General features: G+C 41.2%; 1 protein-coding gene across 4 annotated transcripts in view; it reads left to right on the top strand.

Moving 5' to 3' along the window:
* Positions 1–1,766: 1,766 nt before the first annotated feature.
* POU2F1 (POU class 2 homeobox 1) overlaps positions 1,767–22,956 on the top strand; it is a gene marked incomplete at its 5' end in the record, with an annotated part of 184,644 nt that continues 163,454 nt past the window's right edge. For 2 of the 4 annotated variants that reach the window (XM_081225031.1, XM_081225032.1), the window contains one exon: positions 1,767–1,842. In XM_081225031.1, coding sequence (XP_081081157.1) covers positions 1,782–1,842 — 61 coding nt within the window. The remainder of the gene's footprint in view (positions 1,843–22,956) is intronic. The other 2 variants (XM_081225029.1, XM_081225030.1) reach the window with 1 other exon arrangement.

Genomic DNA, 22,956 nt, shown 5'->3' on the forward strand with positions numbered 1-22,956 from the left:
GGGTCATGTACTTAACTCTTGTTTCAAATAGGTTGATGATTCTGAGACTTTCCCTATAGTAACGCTGGTGAATATAACTCAGGCCATATTTACAGATTAATTGTAACATGATTAAATTTTGCATTTCCTTAACCGTGTGTTGGTTGGTGTAGTTTGAAATAATTAGATTATAGGGTAGCCCAATTATTTGGCTTAAACAGTCATGCATACACCCTAGGGCTTAATTGCCATGAATAAATCAATACCACCCGAAATTCATTGGCTGTCACTGACAATAGCTTTAACTGTACTTGCACAGTGTAAGAAATTCAATTAGCAGGTTAAGACCCATGATTAAAACTTTAGCCATTAAAATAACTGTTGGCTATCTCCTAAGAGTTTTTTCTCAGTGTAGAATCTGTAATCCTACCCAATTTAAACTTTACATTTTTCTCAAGACAGACTATCTGGTTTGTTTGTTTGTTTACTTTGGTAACCATGAAATACAGTACACTTCTCTTTTAAAAACACTGGGAAAATCATAGGGCTTAAAAATTCGTAAAATATTTAGACCTGGGTCTTGTCCAGGAAAATCTACCATTAAAGATAAAGAAATCTTAGAACATTATGACCAGCTACAAAGAAAGATATTTACAACGGAAAATGCCTACTTATCATATTTACTCTGAGAAGCAGCAGAGTAAAATTCATGATGAAGCTACTGCTGATTTCGACATTTTTATTTACTAGGTCGTCGGTTTCCAGTTTACTGCTAGGTTTTAAAAGATGTTCCTAAGCGAAAGGAAAGGGAGAATGCCTATCCATAGACCGGGGGGTGGGCTATTTCTTTCGATCCGGTGAGCGGCGATCGAGGAGCGTGAAACAAGGGTAGGGGCGGGAATTAGCGACTTAATAAAACTCCCAGCTAGCAAGGAAGCCAGCCGGGTGTTGGACACAAATAGAGCAGAACTGATTTGGGGCTAATTAAAACCACCACAGGACACTCCCCCTTGCGTTAGCGGGGCCGGGTCTCCAGCATTCGCAGGGCTGGGGGCGGGGACTAGTTCGGATTCAAATTTAAAGCGGGCTGCTCGCGCGTGGCCCAGCAGGTGCCTCCAGCCCGGCTCCCCGCGGAAGGCGTTTCCGCCCCTACCTGCCCACAGGTCCGGAAATTACCTAGAGGGGAACGGCCCCTCCTTTGTTGTCAGTGTTTCAACAGCGCGGAAAGCCTTAGAAGTGCGCAGCGTAGAGGACGCGGGCTGGTTCGCCCACCGATACTCCACGCTTCTCCACCCTCTTGGCCGCTGTGTCCCCTGCGCTTCTTTTAGAATGCCACTGGGGGAAACCGGAGTAAAACTGGGAGGGGAGTGAGGCGGGAGGAGTAGGGATGATAGTAACAAGGCACAAGTGCTCCCTGTACTACCCTTCACAGATTACGCAACGCGAGGCAGCCAAGGGGAAGTAGCGCAAGCGCGGACTGCCTTTCAGGCGCGCGGAGAAAGTCGCGCATGTGCAGAGCTCAGAAGGAAAAAAGAAGCGAAGGGGTGACTGGCAGGTTGAGGGCGCTTTAGCTACTGAAGAGCCACAGCGGCCAGGGGGCGCGTGCGCAGAGCGCCCGAAGGGGAGGGGCTCTTCCAAGGGGACGGCCTCGCGCGCCCCCTGGCGCGCGCCCGGGGAGAGGAGGGAGCGGGAGGGAGCGGAGAGGAGGGAGGAGGCATGGAGGGCGGGAGGGCGGGAGGGGGGAGGGGAGCCGGAGCGAGGGAGGGTTTATCGACCGGGCGATTTTGGTTAAAATATTCAAAATGGCGGACGGAGGAGCAGCGAGTCAAGATGAGAGTTCAGCCGCGGCGGCAGCAGCAGCAGGTAATCATTACAGCATTTTACATATTCATATTCATACTCAACCCCGGCTCCCGCTGCCCCCCCCCGCGACTTAGCATAATTTATTAGTACTCAGGATTATTATAATTAACGGCGGGGAGATGGGGGGCCGGGGAGCACGGAACCCCCGCCGGGCGCCGAACGGAGGGGAAAAGAGGCTCGGAGAGGCCAGGCGGAGGGGGAAGACAAGGGGCAAAGGGGGCTGCAATCCACCGCGCTCCTCCTGCCCCAGCCCACCCCGCTGCCGGCTCGCCCGCCCGCCGGCACCGGCCCTCCTCCTCAGCCGGCCGCCGCCGCCGCCGCCGCCGCCTCCTCCTCCTCCTCCTCCTCCTCCTCCTCCTCGCCGCCGAGCCCGAACCCGAGCGGGTCCGCGGCGGGGCCGCGGGGCCGGGGCAGAGGGAGAGGACAATAAAGACATTTTACATATTCATAGCTGCTGGGGCGGCGGGGCGCGGCGGGGCGCGGGCGGGCGACCCGGGCCGGGCGGGCGCGGGCTGGGGGGGGCGTGGAGGGGAATGGAGGTGGCGGTGAGCACAATGCCGGGGAGGCGGCGGGGCCGAAGCGGACCCCGGCGGCCGGACAGCCGCACGCGTCCTCCCCCCGGGAGCGGGCCGGGGCGGGGGGGCGCTGCCTACCGCTGGGGGCGGCCTGGAGGGCGGCCGGGGGTGCGCCTGTGGAGAGCGCCCTGCCGGCGCCCGAGCCCCGCCGCCGCACCGGGGTCCGAGCTGGGCTGAGCCCGGGGGTCACGGACTCGGGCACCTCGGCCGCGCCCCACTTATCTCCAGTGTAGCGGCCTGACCCGAGCCAGGCCTGCGCTGTAGGTGGGTAGGGGTGAGCGGTCGCGGGCGCTGCGAGGTGGCCTCGGGGCGGAGGGGGTGGGGAGCCCGCGCAGGGGTCCGCTTCTCCCCCTTGGGGGCGGACTGGGTTGAAAGCGGCCCTTGGGGAAAGTTGCCCCCCGAGGGGCAGGCCCTGCCGGGCCGCCCCATGTGCTCCGGGCCAGCGGTCAGGGGTCTCAGTGGGTCCTGAGAAAGCCCCCTGTCCCCGGGCGGCCGTGGATTCCCGAGGGAGTTGGGCTGAAGGTGCCTGGCGCGGTCTGATCTCTGTCTCCCCCTGCCCCTTCCCGCCCCCCCCCCCCTCCGCTTCTGCGCTTGACCCGGACCGACGGGGCCCGGGGCCCTCGAGGGCCTCTCGCTCCCAGGCCCCAGAAGTGCCCGCAGGCCTCCCAGGAACTCGGATGTAAAACGCTGCCCTCCTGCCCCTGCCCCAGAGCCGGCTGGGCTGACAAGTTGATAACATTCTTCGTTTCCCCTCTCCGGTTGGGAGTTGGGTAGGGGCGGGGGTCCCCCTCCCTGGTTCTGTACTCCTGTTTTCTTGCTGGGTGCTGGGTCCTCTCGATTCTCTGGTTAGCTGAACCTCTCTCATTTGAATAATGTCTAATTCGGGGAGGTTTATATTATTGAAATGGCCGCCTGGCTTTCCCCGCCTCTCATGTTTAGTAATTCAGACCTTTAATAACAGCCACTCACAGCCCAACGCCGTGTTTATATTTTACATTCGCCCCATGTGCTTTTGTGGTTCGATATGATTCTTTTTTTTTTTTCCTTGGCAATCCACAGGGCTCTGAGATCAAACCCAGGCTGTGCTGGGAAGAGAAGGGGGAGAGCTAGGCCTTGGCTCCTCTAGCAGTGGCCTAGGCCTCATGTTCTCTGCCGCTTGATTTATTTACTAATAACCAAAATGACTCTCTCCCCCCGCACCAACTTCCACACACATACCCCTACTCCGCGGGCAAAACAAACCCTCTTGGGGCCTTAGCAGCGTTCAGACAGCTCCGAGCTAAGCATCAACTCTGTCGTGTTTTGTTTTCTCTTAAAAAGACTTTCTTACAGTTTGCTGTAATATTGGGCCTAAGAAAAAAAAATCCATGACTTCTCATTTTCAGAGGCGAATGAAACCTATTTTGGTTTAATACAAATAACTCACTTTGTTCTGGGGCTAGTTCACCCCTGCCCCTTGACTCCTACCCCCAAGTTAAACACCTTCAGGCTTTGTAAAGGTCTGCAGGATTTGTAGAAACCAGTAGTTTTTTTCTAGGAGTTGTAGAATAGGTAGGTATTTTAGAAATTCCAATTAACAGCACTTTCAAAATTCCTCAGTGCTGCCTTCCCTTTTCAGCCTCTTCATTCTAATTTAAAATGGGCTGATATTAATTTTGTGCTATCACTGTCATAGACTTGCTTATTTTAATTGTAGCACTCCTGGAAACAGAAATGGGGTTTTTTTTTGTTTTTTTTTTTGAGTGTTTGTGTCATGGTTAAATGAGTGAAAATAGAAGAATAAACACAGGCACTGTGTCTACCCTGATCTTGGAACTTACTCCCCTCCCAGCACACGGACCCCTCTTTCTTTAAGTTGCGAGGATTGATTTTATGTTTTATGTAGACTTAGGACATTTGGTCTGTGAAAGGCAGATAAACTTTTGCTATTTAAAGAAATAGTAATTTTGATTTGGGGACTTTCCCTCGGTAAAGTTTTCTTTCTTTTTTATTTTGTATAGTTCTAATGTGTTTTTTAAAAACATGGTGTTGCTTCTCATTGGAGGATTTTTAACCCTGGCTCGTAAAGTATCAGAGAAGTGTTGTTTAACACCAATGTGTTTAGTCTTTGAAATTATGTTAAGGCACTTGATGGTCAGTTGCGAGATACATATTTTGTGAGACATTAGTCTTCAGTTTAATTGGCAACAAAATTCTAGATTTGATGGGCTAAAAGCAAGCCAGTTTCAAATAACCAGTTCTTACTATTCTTTTACCTTCAGTATGCTGGTCCTGAATGCAGCAGGGAAAAAAAAAATCTGTAGCTTTCATGAGAATGTTCAGGTGAATAACTGCTTCAGAGACCTGAAGCATGAGGTTGGATAGACAAAAAAACAGTAATATGATTTCATGCCTTCAATAGCATATGTTTTTGCACCCAATTCCCAAGATGTGGTCAAACTGATGATGTCATTGAACAGAGGACAAGGTGCAGCTAATTTGATTTATTGTCCCGAGGTGAAGTGTAGCAGTGAAACCTTCTCATAGGGAAACCATTTATCTCAGGACAATTTCCTTTATAGCTGCAATTTAACCACTACCAAGGCTGTAGATATTTTATCCAAGATGATAAAATGTACGTTGCCTCTTACAAACAAAATTTCTTTCTTACAGTTTTTGTGATACAGGAAAGGATGACTATTGTTAACTGGCCTTATAGTTTGGTTTGCTTTCCATGCTATTGTAAAAATTCATTTCCTCAAATTCTCATTTGGAGACTATGGTTTTAAATAAGTATAATCACAGAAGTGATCCATGAGCATGCTTTAGATAGGTTCTTTGTAATCCCCCCAACCCCGGTAGGAAGCTGTGTTTCTTGATTTAATCAGAGCATAGCCTGGGATAAAGGAGAGATCATATTGGCCTTAGTAGCTATTTCAATGAGTAAAGTGAACTTGACGAGGATGAGGACTATATGTTCTGTTATGTTGAAATTATAGTGTTTAAAATAAGGTAAAATACTTACAGTAAAGCCTGTGCTTTGCAAACAGTTTTTTAAAAAAATAATTCAGAATTCTTTTTGGATTGTCTTAATTTAGTCTAGACAAGTTGTGCATTTTATTTTGATTGATTAGTGATTTTTAAAATTGTTCCACTGTGAGGTAGTGATTGCACATATGATTTTTGACCTATTAGATTTTCCTGTCAGACATTTTCCATCATATTTTTAACTAGTTTATCTTAAAGTGATGATTAAAATGTCCTGGGAATGTGGTAGAATTGCTGTGACTTATTCCTAACTAACTTTTGAGCCAAGCTTGATAGAGTATTTTAGGTTACTTTTGAGCCTTCATAAGTTTATAACCTGCCTGTCTCCTTTTGTATCTGTCAGGTGGCTTCCCACAAGTTTTCAGAAAACCCACTGTTAACTTCCTTCTTAACTTGCCCCATCTAGTAATTATAATGGTACTTATGAATTCAGGTCTTGAAAATTTATGTGACAGCTGACCAAATATTTTTAATTTCTAAAAGGACCGTTCTTCCAAGCCATTACTGTTCCAAGTAATTTTCAACCTTGGCCCCAAACTAATTTCTAATTCCTTTCATTTTGTCATTGTCAAAAATCCCAGTAGTCAAGGAAAAAACAAATAGCGACTATTATTCAGGTTTAAATGGTGTCGTATTCTGCCATATTTTAAATTCACTAGTCTCTGCTTCGATAGGCAGTATAAAGAAGAAGGAATAAATGTGTTTCATTGCTGCGTAGGTTGAAGTAATTGTTAATCTGTTATTCATCTGGTCAGTGGATTTTGGAATAAGTTTAGGACTCAATGTTAAATTGCTCTTATAAAGCCACCAAAGATGTTTGAAGGAGCCTTGAATATCTTAAGCAGGTGGTTCTAAAATGACAGAACTGGAAATTTGAATGTTGCCTTTCATAATTATTTTCCATTAAAAATGAAACATTTAAAATTTCTTGAATCTGTATTGCTTGATCTTGAGTTTAGGTGTGTGGGTTTGTGTGTTTAAGTTGTGTTTTTAAAATTGGTCTCTCACTTTCATGAATGTGTGTTCCTTTGTACTAGGAGGACTATAATATAATGTAGTAGTGATTGCCTTAATGTTATCAGTTATTTTTGTTTTGTTTTTAATGTTGAAAGCCCACAGCTTTAGTCTTCTTTGAAGCACTATTAAAATTAATTTTCTTTTAAAATACTGGTGTATGACTGTCATTAATTTGCTTTTATACAGGTGTTGGTTCAGTTACAGTTTTTGTGATTAGTAAAGACTTACTATGAAGCCTAATTTTAAGCAGGAATGTGTTTTCCTAATGGAAATGATTGTATTTAGAACTATTCAAATAATTATTGTTTGCAGAACAAGTCACAGACAAAACATGTCTCTTTTTGGCCACTCATGTTCTTGTTTCTTTTGCCTCCTTTAATGTTAAATGCCTGAGCAAACATGTTTATTACTTATTTCTCAAGGAAATCTAATATTAGGTATTAGAGTGTGAATTTGATTGTTATATATCTGCCTTGAGTTTCTGTATCCCTCCTAAATGAATCCTTTTGTCCTTTTCCTCTTTATAGGGAACTCTTTGGGCCAGAATTTTGCTTAATTCTTATCCTGATTGTGTTGCTTAAAAATATCTTTTTGAGTGAAATCAGGGTTGAAAGAGGTAATAATTATGGTTCACAGATTACTTATCCATCTTCTTTTGCTGAACGTTTTTGCACATTGTTGACATTTTGTAAATAAAGATAGTTGAATAACTTAGTAGATTTATATTTCTTCTTAGGAATAAATTGGTTTTATTTTGTACTGAAATATTTCTGACTGTGTTCTAAACTGGCAGTGAGCCCTTATAAACTCTTTCGGCGGTAATAGCAATGGAAATAAAAATAGCATGAGTGGAGCCAGTGCTTGACTTACTGATCCATGTACAGTATATTTAGGATTTGGAATATGAGAATTGTCTTGAGTTTCAGAACCTCTGATGTGAAGAAGCTCTTTACATATAATACATGTTGTTTATAGAGTTCTGTGTTTTTACCGCAGGATATTAATTTATTGAGCACTGATAAGATATTTGTACTCAGTGACTGATAAAACACCTTTGTTTTTGTTTTTTTTTCCCCCAGTTAAGCAAATACTCAAGTTTTCAGTGTTGCCTAGATTTTGCAGACAGGCCTAGCAATGAGCAAAAGAAAAATCAGCAAGCCTCTAGATTTTTCAGATTCTTTTAAAAAAAGTACTATCCAGGAAACTAGATATTCATCCAGAAGGGGATACATAATATTAATTTTTAAAATGACAGTGTGAAGCACCAAACTTAGCTCAGTGTGAATGTTGGTAGTAGATTTACTCAGCCTGTGATATTGAAAGTCCTTGCAAGTACAGTTTAATTTGTCACATGATTTATTTCATAATGATCTGTGTAACTTTATTGGTTTTTTATGTTGGAGTCATAGCTCTAGTGTATAAAGTTAAATCATTAAGTTGGTAAAATAATACAGATTATGGGTAGGGCTTTTTTTCTTTGGACTGGTGAGCTTTCTCATTGCAATAGAAGGTATAAACAGGAATGGCTAGGAAGTGAACATTTTGTTGTGTATATTAAACAGCTCAATTGTTTTTGGGACTTCCCTGGCCGTCCAGTGGTTGAGACTCTGAGCTTCCAAGGCAGGGGGCGAGGGTTTGATCCCTGGTTAGGGAACTAAGATCCCACATGCCAAAAAAAAAAAAACCCAAAACAGCTCAATTGTTTTTAACACGTGGTCATCTCCTCAAGAAACGGAGTTGTACTGACTAGCTTCCTGATCTGCAGAGTGAATATATTTTTTAGAGAAAAGTGACTTAGCTATTTTCTTGTTTTAGTATACTTATTTTAATAGTCTGCTTAGTGAAAAAAATGCTGTTTTTTTTTTTGCTGATTCATACTGCAGTAGGCAAGTATATTTTAATCAACCTTTTAAAAATAATTATTTAAACATTTCTTAGCTTGCAAAAAACTATCTGCTGCTTTGTACCTGGTCCCTATGCCAGCTGTCTTTGGGGCTAACAAGGGAATATAAGACTTTGCTGTGGAAGACTCTGCTGTGGCATTTACTTAAAAGGGAAAAATTTTGAAGCAATCTATATACAGTTGGCCCTCCATATTGGTGAGTTTGGTATCCGTGAATTCAACCAACTGCAGATTGAAAATATTGGAAAGAAGTATTCCAGAAAGCTCCAAAAAGCAAAGCTTGAATTTGTTGTACCTGGCAACTATTTACTTAGCATTTACATTGTATTCAGTATTATAACTAATCTAGAGATGATTTAAAGTATGTAAGAGGATGGGCATAAGTTATATGCAAATAAGACACCCTCTTATATAAGGAACATGAGCATCCCTGGGTTTTGGTATCCTTGAAGATTCTGGAACCAATCACCTGTGGTTACCAAGGGATAATTGTAATTACATATTAAAATATATAATAGATAATAATGATCAGAGTAGAAATCAAAGTGTGTCCAAGTGTGTAGGAACCAAAGCATCCTAGAACTGTTGTAGCTGGAAGGTAATTTAGATACAATCTATCCTAAAACCTTTACAGATGAGGAGGCATTATTCTCAGGCGGTTTAGTGACTTGCCCACAGTCTCTTCACTATTGAGTAATGGATGAGAACACAAGACTTCAGACTTTCTAGTCTCCTCCTCCCCATGCCCCCATCTCTCCCTCTACCACATTGCTGCTAGTCAGAGCAGACTTTTAGTAGAAGGTGAGATTTTTAAGCTGAATTTAAAAGGGTGAAAAGAATTTAGAGGAATGGAAAGACATTGCCGGGGAGGTTGTATTCAAGATTGTGCTGTATACGTAAAAAATGAGGTATTCTATGTGCAGGGAGGCCATTGGAGGTTTTTGAAGTAAGGAATCCTATGACAAAAGCGGTCAGTGTTCCAGGATTAACATGGTGGTGTGCAAGTTGATTTGAAATAGGAAGGGAGAGATTGGATCCATGGAAACCAGTCTATAAAAATTAAGGTATGTGGTTTGTTGACTAATTGCTTTAAGCTATAGAGATACAAACATACTAAGACAATTACCGGACCTGAAGAGGCTTTCACTCTAACAATGATGTAATGAAAATAGATAATCCATAGTAAGGATGTTGAGAATGTTGTCCAGTTACATCACACAGAATAAGGACCTTTGGGAGAAATTCTTGCCTAGTCTTTACAGTAAGAACTCTCTTATTTCTGACCAATGGTTTTGTTTTTAGTCTTCTGGACACTGAACTAATTAACTTAATTTCCTTTTCAAATCAAACTACAGTGTTCAGACCAAATGATTAATCTGAAAGTTTAGATAGGCAATTATGGTATCCATAATTTTTCTTAGCCTCATTCCCAGTTCCATTTTAGGTCCTTAATGTTTAGTTTTGCATTTGTTTTATTGCTTCCATCTTTAAACTCCTGTTATTTTGTGTTTTATGTGGGCTACGTTATATCCTTTCTGGAGCAAGGCAGGTATAAATACAATAAAATTACTGTAACCATGACATAATGATACTGTCTGTATTTTTATAGTACCTTGAAATTTATAGCAGCACTCTCATTTTCATTAACTCATTTGCTCCTTTCAGGAAATATTATTATGCCCATTTTATTTTTGAGTAAAATGAAGCCCAGATTAAGTGACTTTCCCAAGGTCATGTGCTTAATGAGCACAGAACGTGTTTGGGGAATAGCAAGACTTCCAGGTTAGCTAATTACTGAGGCTGCATATTGGAGAGTGGTGGAAGGCAGGTTGGGACTCTGTTCTGGAGAGCTGTGAATGCTGTGGGTTGGTGTTGCAGGAGTTTGGATTTCATTTGCTTGGCAGTAAGGAATCATTGAAGTTTTTTGTTCTGGACCGAAGAGCCATAATCAAAGTCCTTAAAGGGTTTAGCAGCTAATTAGAGTCAAAGAGGATAGCAGGGTTTTGAGTTTAGATTATCAAAAGCAGTGCCATGAACAGAAGTAGGGGAGTTGGAAGAGGGAGCCGTTTGGGGGAATAGGCGATGAATTCAATTGTAGACCTGTCGTTTGAGACATGATTGGGTGGCTCTTATGAGGTTGCAAATTTATTGTGAAAATCAAGAAAGTTTTACTGAAATAAATGTGTGATAAACATACAAATAATAGGATTGAGATTTATGCTCATGCCACTTTGAGTGTGGACTGAGCATTGAGTCTGAACATTGTAAATTCTAGGCATCTCATTTTGGCTTTGACACTGGCTTCTATAGTTGTTTCAACAATAAGATGGTGATAATACCATTGTTACAGGGATGCTGTGGGGAATAACAAATTGATAGCAGAAGCATTTTTAAAGTACTGTAATAGTTTTTCTTACATGAGCGCAAGAGTAAAATCAGCAATTTTATTACTTGTGCTGCTGTAGAGAGGGAGAAGCTTTAGCTTTTAGATTGATTCTGTGGCACGACATACTGCAGGTTGTACATTTCCATGTGCAACCAGCACCTGGGGAGAGGGAGGTACACCCCAATACTCTTTGAAAACTACACAGTGGAGGTATTGCATTTTGGCAAACATAAACTTGTCCTTGATTTCAGGGCATTCTGTTATCTCACCCCCATCCCTGCCTATGCATTCTTATCTTTTACTACTTCCTTAAATAGCATGACTCAACAATTCCACCAGGAAGTCCCCTTATAGGCCCACCACAAACAGTTTCTTTTATCAGGTTTTAAGTTTTTTAAAAATCGCCATAAAACTTTGTGTTGAAGAGCTGTTCTGGGAGGGTGGCTATATTTATTCTGAAGCTTGGGCTCTCCTCTCCTCCCCCCTTCACCGTTCTATCATATGACCTGAAAGTAAGCCCACTGTTTTGGTCAGTCTGGTGTTTGGGATGCTCTGGGAGAACCTTTGCTCACACGCTCACACTGTCCCCTCCCTTGGAATGTCGTGGTATGTGGTGTGGTATAGTGAAAATGGCACTGGGAGTTGGGCGACCTGGGTTCCCCCAGGTGACTGGGACAAATTACTTCACCACTGATTTTTTCTTCTTCTTCTTTTTCTTCTTTTACATTTGTAAATATGAGAGTTTTCAAACAAAAGGCCATTGGAGTTCTTTTCAAAATGAATTTTAGGCAGAAGCTTAATGTTAAAAGGTAAGAGTGGAGCTTTTCTGACTGAGATGGGCACAGGGGCAGTGAAAGCATCCTCCCTCTACTCTCCACAGTGGCCCTTAAGACCCTTCCACAGGATCCTTAGGACTCCTGCTGGGTGCACTGTTTGGAAACAGTTATCCTTATTTATCATACGGGACCTATCCGTCCTTTAGTCTATCTCCACAAATAGCTGGTCTCTCAAGCCTGTGCTTCTGTCCTACTTTGTCTGAATTTAGCACTTAATTTGTGTTCATTTAGCTAATTCAGCACTTCATTATACACAGTCTTATTTTTTTCTCTAATTGAGTTGTATAAGTAAATCTTGTCTCCTTCTAAGAGCCATGAGAGCAGGAACACACTGCCAGGGACAGAGTAGACATTTAGCAAATGATGCTTGATTGATTAAATTAGGGGTTCTCAATCTTTGCTGGGATAAGACTTGTCCATGGAACGTTTTCAGCATGCAGAGGCCCAGACCTTACCACCTGAGTTTCTAATAGAAGTAGAGGTCTGGTCATCCATAGTTTTAAAAAGTTTGTAAAAAATGATTCAGTAGCAGTGAATGATTGCTTGTTGCATTTCAAGATTATTGCTTACAGTATCTTCAGCTGGGTTCTCAGTGCACCGTAAAGGCTCCATAGTGGAAAGACAAACAGAGAACTAGGAAACTTGGATCCTTATTCTGTTTGTAGCATTATCTAGCTTTATGATGTTGAACAAATCACTTAACTTTTCTGGCCCATAGGATTCTAAATTGACAAATTATGTTTTATTTTCATACTTTGTTTTTCTTTTTAAGCTGTGGCGTTCTTCAAAACATGTTTTTGGGTGAAAACCAGTAAACACAACAGATACTTTGAGTAGCTTGGCTTCCATCTGAATACCATTTTAATAGACATATTAAGAATACAGAACATGATCGGCTTGATCCTAACTCAGCAGCAGAGCTAAAACATATGGGGAGTCTGAAATGGTAGTATTTAGATTTTAAACTTGAAACATCTTTCTAGAATGTGAATGAACAAGAACAGTAAGCTAATCAGGAACTGTAATATGTGAGCATGAAGTGGATTATAATTAACCAACCTGACTGGTCCTTCTGCATTCATTTAATTCAATAAATATAGAGCTTTCTTCTGTTCCTTGCCATGCACCCAGCACTGGAGAAAGAGTAGTGAATAAGACAGATACTGTCTCTGTCCTCTCAAAGCTCACAGCATGTTGGGCAAGTCATACATTAAATAGCACTGTTCACAGTTAATTGAGTAAAATATGGGAGATTCAGAATACTCTGAATAAGATAGGGACATAAGCATAAGATAGGGACACCTAATCTGGACAAAAGGATTTAGGAAGGGCTTCTGAGGAAGCAGTGTTTACACTGAGACATGAAGGGTGACTGAAAGTTAACAGTTCAAGTCTGGGAGTAGGAAGTGGGGTTGAAAATGTTGCAAAGGGAGCAACATATACATAATTCTTGAAACAGTGAAAATGCAGCACTTTAAAGGAACTGAAGTTCGGCCTGGCTGGTCCAGGAAGAGTAAGATTTAGCTGAAGAGCTGAAGATGATTTCCAAATTAGGAGGCTATTTTCATGATCTTTGTCCTTTTTTAGTGGCCAAATAAATACACAGGCAAAATTTGTGGAAGAGATTCCATAACTTCTAACAAATGTATTAATTTCTAGTGATAACAGTAATAAATAATGTTTACCAAGTCTTTGTGCCAGTTACTAAGCTTTACATGCATTTTCATATTAATCTTCACAGTGACCCCATGAAGTGCGTACAGGTGTCATCCTCTTCATCTTTCAGGTGAGAAAACTACAGTGTAAAGAGGCTAAGTGGTACACCTAGGTCTCTGACCTATTTGGTATAGCTGTATGCAATTAAGAGCATTACTATGCTCTTAAGCATTAACTCCTGCTTCCAGTCAAGTTGAATGATGAACTACTTAGCAGCTATTTCTGAGTTTATCCTTAGTGCTCTTATGCAGTTCCCAGTTCCAGACTGTGTGGTCTAGAATCAGTGGTGCACTCATCTCTGTCTTGCAGTTTGGGGAGATGGACAGTTGATTAGCAGATCTAATGTTAACCTAGCTTTCAAGCATATCCAGTTGTTGATTATAAAAATATTTTGAAGCTGTTTGTATACAGATTGCTGATTCTGGTAATCCATAAATCCTGAACTTTTTGGAATTATATTTTAAACTGAAGCTACTTGCCGATGTTAACATCCAGATAATTTTCATTTGGGGCATCATTTATTTTTTTTGTTGTTGGCTAGATAGGAAATTAAGACGTGTGAAATATTTTAATGTTTCTCAAATGAGTTGTGCCTTAAAATTGATACGCTGGCAAGTACTGGGGATTTGTTTACTACTCCCCTTCCCCCCACCAAGCTGTAATTAAGCCAGCTTTCAGTTGAAGAAACCTGGCAGTTGATTATCGTTTCTGATAAGTTAGTCATTTAATGGTATTGGTATTCCCTATCATATATACCCTGTTTAATCCTTCCCCGTATCACCCTGTTTATTGTGACAGTGTTTGTGTCTGAAACATTTTTCTTTACACCACAGTGCAGAGGTCCTTCCCTCTTGAGTGCTTCTTCAGGCAGTCAGCCAAGAAGGCTGTTTTGGCAGACTGTAATATATATTAACTCATATGCCAATTACTGTTAGTTAGGAAGGAATTGGTGAAAATCCTCCGATGTTATGAGAGACATTGTAAACATCACAAAAGCCTGAGAAGACAAATTAACAATTTTATGAGTATTCCTGGAAGAAATCATGGGGTGATTTCAGAGGATTAGACTGTAGTGTCAGAGCCACTGCCAGTTCCATGATGCTGGAATCACATCTTAATAGTTCCGTCCTGCTATAAGACCCAGTATGGTGCTGGTTCAGTGATTGAACCCCTTCCTGGAATGCTCCTGTGGGTGTGCAGACCCATGTACCCTAATTAGATGCACAGTGCATCCACATCCATGCTCATACCCCAGGTGTGCCTGCCCCTCTCATGTATGTGTACATAATTTAAAAAGGAGGGACTTCCCTGGTGGTGCAGTGGTTTAGAATCCCCCTGCCAATGCAGGGGACAGGGGTTCGAGCCCTGGCCCAGGAAGATCCCACCTGCTGTGGGGCAGCTAAACCCGTGCACCAGAACTCTGTGCTCTAGAGCCCACGAACCACAACTACTGAGCCCATGCACCACAGCTACTGAAGCCCGCATACCTAGAGCCCATGCTCTGCAACAAGAGAAGCCACTGCAATGAGAAGCCTGTGCACCACAACGAAGAGTAGCCCCCATTCACCACAACTAGAGAAAGCCCGCGTGCAGCAACGAAGACCCAACACAGCCATAAATAAATAAATAGATAGATTAAAAAAAAAAAGGAGTCAGTGTACATCCTACTTTTTTTTTTTTTTAAACATGTTCCCTATTCTTTAAGATTTACCCAGGTAAATAAACAATCCTTTTTATTTGCTAGGTACAACCTCTGGGTAATTTCAAGGCTAACCTTTTTTTTTTTTTTTAAGATCTTTGAACTTTATTTAGTTGAGTGACTTCTAGTGGCATAAATAACAAACGATAACATGATCGTTGAATTATTATTCACAGTGGCTGTAGCTGATCAAGGTTGAGTCGTCTTAGGTTAGTCAAAGAGGCCCAGTGAAGTCAGTGGAGGGGCAGTTTTCACCTTGTCTTATAAAACTGGAAAATATTGACATGTCTGCAGGTTTCAGTTCTTCAAAAACTAACCTAACCTGCCTTTTTACCTAATAATTTTTCACAAATATCCTTCCACATCTTACCTTATCCTTTTTAATGGTTACACATTATTGTATTGATGGACCAATCTATTTACTTGTTCTTTTTTGGTGTATGTTAGATTTTTTCCATAGTTGTAGATACAGTGTTCTGTTTTTTTAAAGATAAATCATTAGGAATAGAATTGTAGCATAAAAAAATTACACACTTAAAAATTTTGTACATGTCATATTGCGCTTGAGAGAGGTACCATTCTATATTTTTACCTATACTACATATTTTATGTACAATATTTAATAGTATCAATTTCCCTGCAGTGTCTCTTAAATTTTTGATATGTTGATAGATGAAACATTGTTTTAATTTTCATGTTTTGCTATAAGTCGAACATCTTATTACATTTTTTCTGTATATTTTTCAAATGTAATGTAAAACTGATTTACTTATTTTTTATATTATAGGAAATTTTATTATGCATTATCGCTTTTATTTTAAACATCTTTATTGGAGTATAATTGCTTTACAGTGGTGTGTTAGTTTCTCCTTTATAACAAAGTGAATCAGATATACATATACATATATCCCTATATCTCCTCCCTCTTGCATCTCCCTCCCTCCCACCCTCCCATCCCACCCCTCTAGGTGGTCACAAAGCACTGAGCTGATCTCCCTGTGCTATGCGGCTGCTTCCCACTAGCTATCTGTTTTACATTTGGTAGTGTATATATGTCAATTCCACTCTCTCACTTCATCCCAGCTTACCCTTCCTCCTCTCCGTGTCCTAAAGTCCATTCTCTACATCTGCATCTTTATTCCTGTCCTGCCCCTAGGTTCTCCATAACCTTTTTTTTTTAAGATTCCATATATATGTATTAGCATACGATATTTGTTTTTCTCTTTCTGACTTACTTCACTCTGTATGACAGTCTCTTAAGTCCATCTACCTCACTACAAATAACTCAGTTTTGTTTCTTTTATGGCTAATATTCCATTGTATATGTGTGCCACATATTCTTTATCCATTCATCTGTCGATGGACACTTAGGTTGCTTCCATGTCCTGGCTATTGTAATTAGAGCTGCAGTGAACATTGTGGTACATGACTCTTTTTGAATTATGGTTTTCTCAGGGTATATGCCCAGTAGTGGGATTGCTGGGTCGTATGGTAGTTCGATTTTTAGTTTTTTAAGGAACCTCCATACGGTTCTCCATAATGGCTGTATCAATATACATTCCCACCAACGGGGCAGGAGGGTTCCCTTTTCTCCACACCCTCTCCAGCATCTGTTGTTTGTAGATTTTTTGATGATGGCCATTCTGACTGGTGTGAGGTGATACCTCATTGTAGTTTTGATTTGCATTTCTCTAATGATTAATGATAAAACAGTGATTTCTCTCTCGTTGTATTGCACTAGTTCTGGCTCTTTCATGAAAATGTATAACTTCTTAAATATTCTCTTTCCATGAGTACCCTCCCCCCCAATTAATTCCCATACCTCTTTTGAATACCAGTTTAGGGATGAGAATAGAGCTGGGGTCTACCTGGGAACACTTAAACATTCCCTCAACCTCCACCATGTCCTCCAAACATGCACAGTCTGAGTTAGATACCTCTCCTCTGTTTCTGTAGATCCTATTCTGGCATCTAAGTTACTACTTTTAGTTATGGGTTAACTTGTTTCTCTTTTTTATAATAGCTTAATCTCTGTGCCTCAGGGACTACATTTCATCCCTGACATTTAACACATGCTTGCTATGTATTTGATACTCAAAAAATATTTATTGAGTGATTTTTTTGATTCTCAGATTTTTTTCTAGCAATATACCTTTAATAGCAGAGGAGAATGAACTTGTATCCTGAGAGAGCCTGGGAAAAACTGTGGTGGCCCATATAATTTAAAATTATTAGCTATGAATTTTTTTTTTTTTTTTTTTTTTTTTGGCGATATGCGGGCGTCTCACTGTTGTGGCCTCTCCCACTGCGGACGCGCAGGCTGCGGGCCCAGCCGCTCCACGGCATGTGAGATCTTCCCAGACCGGGGCACGAACCCGTGTCCCCTGCATCAGCAGGCAGACTTGCAACCACTGCACCACCAGGGAAGCCCTAGCTATGAATTCTTTATTCTCTTTCGTTATGTATTGGTGATTGTTTTATATATCAAATATTTTAAATTATTCAGCTTTTCAGTAAAATTTACTTTCCAGGAAGACAAGCATGTTTATCCTATGGCTTTAAGTACTCTACCAGAGATCCTTGGCAAATCAGTCTCCTGATAAAGGAAGCACATATGAAGTGAAAAGAGCAGCAGCTCTGGAACCAGACAGACTTGGGTTTGAATCCTGGCTTTGCCGCTTACTGGCTGTGGGCCACTGGGCTAGTTATTTAGCCTCTTTGTAGTACTTTACAGAATAATCTGTTTCATTTAACAAGTTTATTCATAGTAGATATTTATTGAATGCCTACAATTTGCAAGGCATTGTGCTGTTTGTCAAGTTTGTGATTGTAACAATCATACTGCTTGCCTTCATGGAGCATTCAGCGTGTCAAAGTTCTCTTCCATGTGACAATTAGCATTTACCCTCCTTCCCTTGGATCTATTGCTGATTTCCCATCCACTTATCAGTGCTTCAGCAAACCAAATCTTACTTATCTGGAACCAGCTGGTTTGCAGACTAACCATAGTTTATAAGAAATAGTGCATTTTTGAAAGAATGAGAAATGATCAGCAAAAACATCTACATATATTCTATGTGATCTCTCATTGACCCCTGCCTGGTGCTAGGTGTATGTACCCCCTTGATAGCCAGATGCTTTACTGGCATCTGTCTATTAGCTGTTCATTCATAGAGAGGGAATAGTTGCAGGTCATCTGTGGTGCTGTGGTCCTGGAGAGCAGAGCCATGCCTTGCCTTTGCACAAAAATGTTTCTTTGAACAGAAGGGAATTAGAGTGAGCCTAATTTTTTACTCTGCCTCCTCTTAAGACATTTTATTTATTTATTTATTTATTTATTTATTTTTGCGGTACGCAGGCCTCTCACTGTTGTGGCCTCTCCCGTTGTGGAGCACAGGCTCCGGATGCGCAGGCTCAGCGGCCATGGCTCACGGGCCCAGCTGCTCTGCGGCATGTGGGATCTTCCCGGACCGGGGCATGAACCCGTGTCCTCTGCATCGGCAGGCGGACTCTCAACCACTATGCCACCAGGGAAGCCCAAGACATTTTAATTTTTAATCAGATATTTGGGAGGACAGGGGTGAAGAAGGAATGGAAAGATAATGCAGGTTGGGAAGTCTAGGAATTTATTCACTACCTACGAACTTGGAACTGACAGGACTTAAAATCATTTCAGTGCTGGATTGAACTGGGGTCTAACCTCCCAGCAAGCTTGGAGTTTTCTGGGGTGTGAGGAACAGGGTATTTCAGGAAGCTGGCAATGAGGAGGAAGGTAATTTAATTTCTGAGTGGAGATGGCTCAACATTATGTGTGAACCCCAGTTGACATACAGCAGTGACATCATTGTAGAGTCCCTTGGTTGCTAGGAAAGATGACAGTGACCTTGAAGGAAAGAGGCTATCTAGCAAAAACATGATCTTGGCATGTCGTGATGTTTAAACACCTGCCTAGATTATGCCAGGTAATTGGAAAGCTGAGAGGTCAGTAGACTCAGATTGTTGCCATGCATAGGGTTTTTCCTAACATTTGGGGGTGGGGAGGAAGAGCTCAGATAAGAAACAGGTTATAATAACAGTCTGTTTGTTTTTCCAGGTGTACCCTTTTGGCCATTATCAAGTAATTTTTATGTTTTCTTTATCAATTTTGACTATTTTATTTTTACTGTTTTGAGTGATACCTGTGGAATAATAAATATTTCTAAATATTGTATGTAACTTGAACCATATAATAAGTTCAAGTTTACACAAAGTCATTTTTAACTACATTGATCTAATTTCTATAAATAAAAAAATTATTTGGGATGTTCTCTGATTTCTGTTTCCCTTCTTAATTTCCCTTTCCAGTTTCCCCATGTTAATTGAGAGTTGACTGGTTTTTATTTTTTAAATCTGTGTATCGTACTCTCGAAATCCTTCATCTCCCTTGACTTCTCGTGTGATTTTGTTTTCTGATCCATTAAATTTAAAAAGAACATTTTCCTTATGATGCATTAATGCAAACTTTATCCATTTGTTACATTTTGTCCACCCCCAAATTTAATGTGGTTTGTAGATATTCATAAACTATAGCAAGAAATGCAAAATAAAAATATAAAATCAGAATTCTAATATAAAAATCTAAAATTTGCTTTCAGTGGGGCACAAATATTTCTCTAAGCTTCATTGTAGATGGTGCAAAAAAAGAAACCCAGGCAATTTATGTTCATAACATTTGAAAGCAAACAAACCTTTGTTTTAAAAAAGCAGAACTCCTGACACTAAGATCAGAAGGAAATGGCTCCTCAGAGACCTTATAAACAGGAGCCCATGTAATGGAGTGAACAGTGGCCTTACAGTAGTCCTACTATGCATGCACCAACAAACTTCATAAGGCCTCTCTGTAGGCCAGATGCATCATCATTAATAAAGACACTTAATGTGGTGGGGAGATGAGGAGGATTCAAAACAGAGTGTGGCTTAAAAGGGGAAGAGATTTTGGAATAATTAGAAGGATGGAGATGTTGCATATCCTTTAGACAATCTTCCATAAATATTCTTTCTCTCAACTTTATAAGCTCTGTGAGGACAGGAAGTTTATCCGTTTTGTTCACATTAGTACAGAGTTAAGGGCACAATGTAGGTTATTAAGAAGTCTTTTCAGAATACATATGCACTGGGTTTGAAATTATATTTGTTGGTGCTTATCATTGAAGTTAGATCTTGTTCAGGGAGATGGCTACTCAGGCAGCACCTCAAAGGGTAATACCACATGGGCATGCTCATTGGCGGCCTGGTTGTCAGTAACTTGATTTCGTTACCATACTTACAGGTAATTGAGTTCAATAGAACTGACTCTTGCTAACCAAATACAGAATAGACAGAAATAGAAACAATGCCTGTTTGTGTTAACCTATAAATCTATTATGAGAAATATAATTGTGAAGTGGAACAGAATTTTTGGCCATTCAGCAGTACATTATCTCACTTTAAGAGAAACCAGGGCTTCCCTGGTGGTGCAGTGGTTGAGAGTCCGCCTGCCGATGCAGGGGACACGGGTTCATGCCCCAGTCCGGGAGGATCCCACATGCCGCGGAGCGGCTGGGCCTGTGAGCCATGGCCGCTGAGCCTGCGCGTCCGGAGCCTGTGCTCCGCAAACGGAGAGGCCGCAACAGTGAGAGGCCTGCGTACCGCAAAAAAAAAAAAAAGCCAAATTGTAATCAGAAGAGTTGCTTAATGACTATTTTTTGGTCAAGGCCAAAGAAATTAATTAAATATGCTAATGGTTAGGACATACCTTCTCTGCTGGTTAGGATGTATTTTGCCCTGAACAGTGCTGGGCATGTCCTGAAAATTTTTTGTTATCTAGGCTTCCCATTTCTATTTTTAATTGTTTGCCACTGACAGAAAGAGAACACTAGGTTAAATAGACTACTTAAAAGCTGTTTTTAAATAGGGGGAAAGGTTGAAATTTGATATTTGTATTGTTTGTGGATCTAAACTCCCTGTGGTGTTTTTTTTTTTTTTTTGCGGTACACGGGCCTCTCACTGTTGTGGCCTCTCCCGTTGCGGAGCACAGGCTCCGGGCGTGCAGGCTCAGGGGCCATGGCTCACGGGCCCAGCCACTCCGCGGCATGTGGGATCTTCCCGGACCGGGACACGAACCCGCGTCCCCTGCATCGGCAGGTGGACTCTCAACCACTGTGCCACCAGGGAAGCCCCGCACTTTTATAAAGCATTGTGGACATTAATTTTGTATGAATTAAGAAGCATAGTTTTAATGCTTTTTGGTTTTGGAGTTGAGGTATCAATTCTGAGTTCAGCCTATCTAGTGACAGTCAAAATAAATGCCATGAATGAAACTTTCAGCACTCTGAACAGTGATATAAAAGTAAAATAGGACGTGGATACCTTTGGAAAGTGTGTGTGTGTGTGTGTGTGTGTGTACCAGTTTTCTGTTCTGGACCTCATGGAAGAGCTGCTTGCCCTTGTGATGATGCTGAAAGACTGTTAAAGCTGGTATTTGAAAAATAGATGAAAAGCTGCTGGTGTAAGAACCCAAATCACAGAAGATTCCAAGACGAGCTTTCTCATAGTAAAGGGTAACTTTACTTAGTTACCCTTTGTGTAAAGTCAACCCAAATCAGGAGCCACAACTTAATTTATATGGACCCAGGTTTTCATATTTGGAATTGTTACTTGTTTTTACTAGCAAAGTAACAGAAAGTACAAAACCTTTAGGAGTTTATGCTAATTGTAATTGTTTTGTTGTGAAATGATACTTCAGATATAGTAATATATTTATGATGGCCGCTTTTGCATAGGATAAATATTATATCTGTACATTATAGACAAAATTCAGAAAACTGTATCATACATATTAATATGCAAACATATGGGCATATTCTCTTTCTCTCTCTTAGTCCTTAGTCTCTCAAAATGAATTCTATCTTTATTTGACTCAGTCGAATTTTGAGGAGGTGTCACTTAGTTGAGACCAGATCTCTGTTCTTTAGTGCCACTGTGTAACATGTTCACCTGCGTCTATTTCCAGCTCTATTTTACATTTTAACTGGGGCTCTATCGCATGGTAATTAAGAATAGTAGCCCAGGAATCTGACAAATTGGTTTGAATACATGACCAATAACTTTCTTCCTTCAGCAAATTTCATTGCTTACTATATACTAGGCATTATTTTAGGCACTGAAGAAAACCTGGGCTCTGAGAAATGATCTGTAAATATTCTTCCTCACATAGCTGTGTTTAGAATTAAATGAGATAATGTACATAGATTGCTGAGCACTTTGCCTGGAAAATGGAATCCACAATTTTTTTTCCTACCCTGGGATCTGTAAAAATTTTATATGTTATTTCTTATTATTTTTAAATCTTTTGATGACTTGGAACCCTCATAGTAGAAAAGCAAGTATGAACAAGGGCTAACATTTTTTTTTTTTTTAACAAGATGTTGGGGGTAGGAGTTTATTAATTAATTTCTTTATCTTTGCTGTGGTGGGTCTTCGTTTCTGTGCGAGGGCTTTCTCTAGTTGTGGCAAGCGGGGGTCACTCTTCATCGCGGTGCGCGGGCCTCTCACTATCGTGGCCTCTCTTGTTGCAGAGCACAAGCTCCAGACGCGCAGGCTCAGTAGTTGTGGCTCACGGGCCTAGTTGCTCCGCGGCATGTGGGAATCTCCCAGACCAGGGCTCGAACCCGTGTCCCCTGCATTAGCAGGCAGATTCTCAACCACTGCGCCACCAGGGAAGCCCCAAGGGCTAACATTTTTAATGTGTCATACAAATTTACAAACATAGAAAGCAAATGATTATCCACATTTGAAAAGGCTCCTTTGATTTTAAAATATTGTCAGTAGATAAGCAGTAAATTGTGGAAGCCTAAATAATTTATTCATATCAAACAAAACAGCAAAATGAACACGATGTTTAATGTTACCTGTAAGTTTTATTCTTTGCAAAGTAG

This window comes from Mesoplodon bidens (assembly GCF_964165515.1).
Source record: "Mesoplodon bidens genome assembly, chromosome: 2".
In the NCBI taxonomy this organism is placed as follows: domain Eukaryota; kingdom Metazoa; phylum Chordata; class Mammalia; order Artiodactyla; family Ziphiidae; genus Mesoplodon; species Mesoplodon bidens.